This window comes from Sceloporus undulatus, chromosome 3 (assembly GCF_019175285.1).
Source record: "Sceloporus undulatus isolate JIND9_A2432 ecotype Alabama chromosome 3, SceUnd_v1.1, whole genome shotgun sequence".
Classification (NCBI taxonomy): Eukaryota; Metazoa; Chordata; class Lepidosauria; order Squamata; family Phrynosomatidae; genus Sceloporus; species Sceloporus undulatus.
Window position 1 is genome coordinate 193,968,110 of NC_056524.1, and position 5,870 is coordinate 193,973,979.

Below are 5,870 nucleotides of genomic sequence, written 5' to 3' on the forward strand. Positions count from 1 at the left end.
AACACAGATGCTCTCGCTCTAATTTTCTACCTTAATTTTAGCTTATACTTTAAGCCAGAAATTAAGTTATTTCATTTTGTTCTGTTTTTTATGACTGGGATGTGGGTTAGAGTAGGGGATTATTTTTAAACAATTATGAGAATACTTCCATGATGAAAATGGAAGCGTTCCTCTTTAATAGCGCCATCCGCGATCCCACCAGGAGGCTCCCATCGCAGATCGGTGACATTGGGGCAATGGGAGCAGAGCAGGAGGTAAGTAGTGTGATAAACTCCATTGTCTCTCAATCTCTCCCTCTTAATAGATGGTATCACTGTAGCACAAAAGCCTGAGCAAGGTGAGGGATAGGAAAATGAGAGATGGTTCAAATACTCTTTTGCTTGGAATACTTGTGCTTTTTTCTTTTTTGCTGGCTGTGTGGACTTATAAGATGGGGTAGAGTTTTGCTTGTTTTCAGTAAAGACTATGAAAACTAACATACACGACAAGGTGACATCTTTAATAAATCTCAATGGGAACTATCTGAAAAGAGACATAGACTCAGATGGTGATTTGTGGTTGTGGGCCTTCAGGATGTTTCTGACTTATGCTGACCTCAAGGTGAATCTGTCATAGGGTTTACTTGTTAAGATTTGTCAGAGGATTTGACATTTCGCATCCTTCCTCTGAGGTTGGGAGATTTTCACCATGCAGAGCAGGGATTCAAACCCTTGTCTTTCAGAGTCCTAGTCTGTCACTCAGACCAACACAGCACCATGGCTCTCAGATAATGACATTTAAATTCAATTGATAAGACATAGACATAGCTTACCATGTGGTAAGGCATTCTTCACAATTGTGATTGTTTGTATGAATGAAAGTGTTAAATATAGAGACCTTAGTTCAGCTTGATAAAGTTGACAACAACTGCCTGGCAATTCATAGTCTGCACTGATAACATCAAGAGAAGAAGTCCCAAGGTTTCAGTCCTATGAGCTCTGATCCCATTGCACCCCTGTTGGAAAGTAGAGCAATATGAAGAGGAGAAGTGGGCACATCATGGCAATCTTTTCAGTTCCTTTTGCCAATCAAATAAACGTGTGTACTTATGAGGCAGTGACAATGTCCACACACTATTAACTTGCAAAGATGTAACAATTTTATTGCTAACTAATTGGAAGCAAAACACAGATTTACATAGCTTGATATTAGCTAGGTGGCACAGCATATATTTTCTTATCTACAACATAAAATTCTTAAACAGTGCATTTGGTTTTATTGTTCATGGTGCCCCAAGCAGTTGCTTGTCATTTATTTCTCATTACTTTCAGAACTACTGTGATGATAGGTTGGTATCCCTTTACCTTCAACAACCACTTCCATGCCACTTGGCATTCAACAAACAAAATGTACCTTATCAAAAGTATGCTGATAGAGGAATGCATTATATGCTGAATTTCCTTCAGATGACAAAATATTATTTGACGGAAAGAATAATCACAACATGAGAGATAAGAATAATATGAAATTCCTGCCAATGCCTAGGGAGTTAAAGTAAGTATTCTGCTTTAGAAGGAAAGGGGTGATGGCATAATAATAGAGAATTGGTCTGTAAGATCCTTTGTTAAGTATCCAATAAAAAAAAATCCTAGCTTTTATGTTAGTATTTATCCTGGCCATCTGAATGACATTCAAGAGTCTTAAAGTGAAGTTCTTCTACTGAACTGAATGGGAAATCTGGCTATAGGCAAAACCACAGTTTTTACATTTCTGGCAAATAACTGTATACTAATTAAAGTGTACCAAACTTAAACTTGGTAATCAAAATAGGTGAAATATGTTTGGCTATATATTGCTAAGTACTCCTTTTTATTTTTAAAGATTTCAATAAACCTTTCTAATGCCACATACTCTTACAATTTACCTTTCTGATACCACATATTCATGATGATGTCTTGACAATCCTTCATGAAATGTAAGAAGAAGGAAGGGAGTGGAAAGGGAAAAGGAATGTAGCAGTGCCTTAAAGCCCAATCGGTTTTTATTTTAGCATGAGTTTTCATGGATATAAACCCATTTCTTCCAGTGTAGTACAGAGCGATATCCAGATCTCAGAATATAAACCATATAGGGTGTAATGGGATGGATTCAGAAAGAGGTCACAACAGTGCAAATATTTCTTTCTTTATTATTTATAGTATTTATACCCCACTCTTCAGCCAAAAGGCTGAGAATATAATATGCTTCATATAGGACCTGAAGCCTGGATATCATTCTGTACTGCATCTGAAAAAGTGGTTTTATATTCACAAAAGTTAGTGCTAAAATAAAAACCAATTACTGTTAAAAATGCTGCCACATTCCTCCCCCCATCCCTTCCTCCTTTTTATGTTGCAAAGTGAGTTCTATGAAAACTTCGTGAAACATAGTAACTCTCTCTATATATATCTAATATATGTAATTATCACATATAATATTTGAATATAGAATTATGATGACAACAAATGCATCACATATAGAACTTTAATCCAACATAGAGAGAATATTAACAAAAACTATTTTAAAAGCAATGACAGTCATTCTATAATGTCATTTGTTTGACATAACTTTGGGAGCAAACAATTAGTGGCCCTTCAGATGTTTAGGATAGTAATTCCTATCAGCCCCATCCATCATGGTCTTGTATGAAAGATGACTGAAACTGCAGTGCAAGAACATCTTGGAAGTCACAATTTCCCCATCCATGATGTTACCAATAGTGGGAGGTTTTTTTCAAATCAGAATAATTCTTTAAATTCCAGTACTTCAATTTAACTAAGTTGTGATTGAAGCTTTAACCTACATAATAAATAGTTACAACTTGTTGATGTGGTAGATTTCAAGAACTTACTGGGAAGAAAAACAACTTTCAAAAATAGATATTACAAATGTATTTTTGAATTCTGCAAAGAAAGTGCTTAATGAAACTCTACAGGATGTTGACATCAGTAAATTTGTTGATAACTTTTTCTTCTCAGTTTACTGCTTAGAAGAAAACCAGACAAAACCAAGACCATAGCTGCCAAAAGTACAGTAGCAACAGTAAGTGGGCTGACAGCTTCATTCGTTCCAGGATTCACACTCTCAGCCAGTTCTGTAAATGAGAAACACAGATTGAAATAATTTGTCATAGAATCTAAATATATGCCTATAGGTATCATCAGAGAATCCATTCAAAACCTTAGGTTAATGTCAAGTTCTACATGTTCATCATTTGATGGCAAAGTAGCATGATGATTCACAGTATGGCTATCTATATCAGATGAGTTTTGCTTTCAAACAAAATAGCTTTCATATTCACAAGCCAAAAAGTAATGAACATGCATGAAACTCAGCTTAAAATTTAAGGACTATAATATGCAAAAAGTAGTTCAGTAGGATAATCTCAAATTCAAGCCACTTAAGCGACCGTTTAAGGAAAAGCAATGTTTTGTAGAACTATGGATACAAAAGTCCAATAGAATGAATAGAGTTATTGTTGTGCCTTCTTCCAAAGGACATAATGCAGATTCTTACAAACACACTACTAAAATTGTGCTAAAATTCTGTGCTAAAATTGTGTTTGGAATGGTTTCCCTCAATGCATTATTTCATTTTAAGTAGCTATACTCTATGAACAACATGCTTGAGGGAGTGTTTCAACCTGTGATGGACTCCCATGCTTTCAGCTGGTAAAAATGGGAATAAAAGAGATACCAGCATATACTGTATAAACAATAGTAAGATGATGTCCTATAAGATTAAAATGATCATATTCAACATTTTATTGAGGGTCAAACATTTCATTCTATATTCTATGAAATTACTTCAGAAAATATATTTTAGAATTATTGCTATAGCAAAAAGAGTATTGATCATACAGAAAAGTTACCCTGTCTTTTGTCTTCATTAGCTTTTCCCTGACGCCTGAACGGTCCTAAAACAACATTCACTTTGTCCTCATCTTCATCTACAGTCCTCTTTTTTCTGTTTAAACATCCCTGGTAGCATCGGGAAGAGTAGTCATTTTCTATGCATACTACCAGCTTGCATTGCAAATAAACTTCATTGTGCTCATTAAGAAACTTAAAAGCCTTGAGTGTGAAGCGAGCTGTATTGTTGCTTGGTGAATACAGACTTCTATAGGTGGAGTCTCGTATACATCTGAGGAAAAAGATCACAGTCGTATCAGCTTTGTTTAGATAAGAGTGGACAATTTCCAAAGTTTGTGGGATGTACATGGCCCCTAGACCTGAAAAGAATGCACCTGCCTACTATACTGTCAACATCCCATATAAAAAATGTCTTTTGAGACTTAAAAAGATATCTCATACCTCTAGAGGGTGGGAGGAAAATTCTATCTTGTTTATCACCCCAAGCCTTTTTAGGCTAGGGATTGGTTCCAAAACAGAAGTGGCTAAAGGTTTACTTAAGCTTAAGAAGTACAAAATCCTGAAGCTGGCCACCAAATGGATATCATTTTCTGCTATCAGCATGAGTTTTCTCACAGAACAATCCTGGAAAGTGCAAGGGGCCTTTTAAAATGAAAACAAATGAGAATGCTGGGAGCTGGGTGTGACCATTGGGCTGCATTTTATCCCCACATAATGACCTTCAAATCTATCAATTTGGCAAGGATAGTCCTGATGAATCCTTTATTGTCCCACTTTTTCAGATGCTTTTAAAATGTCCCAGTTTCTACTTCAAAGTGAGTTCTAAGTGAGAAATACTTTGCACTCAACTCAGTGGGAGAGCAAAGAAGAATGTTCAGTTTTGCCCTTCCCAGTAGACCCAGGCAAAAACTGACGCAGACTCTCCTAGCTTCTGTGGTCTTCCTCATCAACAACATTTGTCATCCTGACCACATTCCTGTGTTATTTGGCCACACATCTACCTGTTTTCATGTGTGGAATTTTTAGATTTTTATTCTAGGTGAACACTTTATTCAATATATTGATAGGAGTAATTGCTAGCATTCTTAAGTAGGTGCTCTTAGGTGATTAAGGGTCATGTGGGGAAGGGTGAGAAGAAACCCTAGAATAGTGATAGCTGGGATCCAGATGTCAGAGGGGGAAAGTGAAAAATATTTGGAGCTTGTGCAAATAGAAGGAAGTGGGTAGAAGCAGTATCATTATTGTGGAGAGAAGGAATAGTAGTGGTAACTGTGTCAAGGGAATGGTGAGAAAATAATAATAATAATAATAATAATAATAATAATAATAATAATAACAACAACAACAACAATGCTATTACTATAACAATGAAATTATAGCCTTCACATAATAAATACATTTTTAAAAAGTCCCTGAAGTTACAAAGTCTTCCAAAAGTTGCCCACCCCAATATAAATAAATAAAGTAAGTAAAGATCCATCAACACAATTACTTTTTGGATTGTGGTCCCCATCTTAGCTGATTCATTATATACATGAGAAAGAATGTAAAATAATTATTCTCATATCTAAATAACACTCACCCACTTCTGATTAAGTCATAGGTCAAGGTTTCGAAGTCATGAGCAAAGGGAGATGCAACACATGTGTCTACAAATAGTACTAGGTTTGGATCAGAACTGTTGAGAGTAGCTTCAAAGTATAATTCTTGATCAATTAAAACATAGTATGGAGAGGTATGAACTTCATAGGAGAAAGATGATGTTGGGTAGAATCCAAGATTTATACTGTAACTGCCAACATGTTTTTCAGTAATGTCGACAGAATTTTGGGCAGCAAACATTGTTTCTACAATGGTGTTCTCATTCATTTCACACATGATGTGAAACTGAAAGTTTCTTTTTCTTGTAATAATATAACCAGATGCTGATGTCTTGATGATGTTGGAGTAGATTATGGTTCCATTATTCCTTTCCTAAAC

General features: G+C 35.6%; 1 protein-coding gene across 1 annotated transcript in view; it reads right to left on the reverse strand.

Annotated features, from left to right (window-relative positions):
• Positions 1 to 1,115: 1,115 nt before the first annotated feature.
• LOC121925919 (deleted in malignant brain tumors 1 protein-like) overlaps positions 1,116 to 5,870 on the reverse strand; it is a 123,206-nt gene continuing 118,451 nt past the window's right edge. The window contains 3 exon segments of the mRNA XM_042458485.1: positions 1,116 to 3,112; positions 3,890 to 4,161; positions 5,473 to 5,864. Of these exon segments, the coding sequence (XP_042314419.1) occupies positions 2,964 to 3,112; positions 3,890 to 4,161; positions 5,473 to 5,864 (813 nt within the window). The 3' untranslated portion in view covers positions 1,116 to 2,963.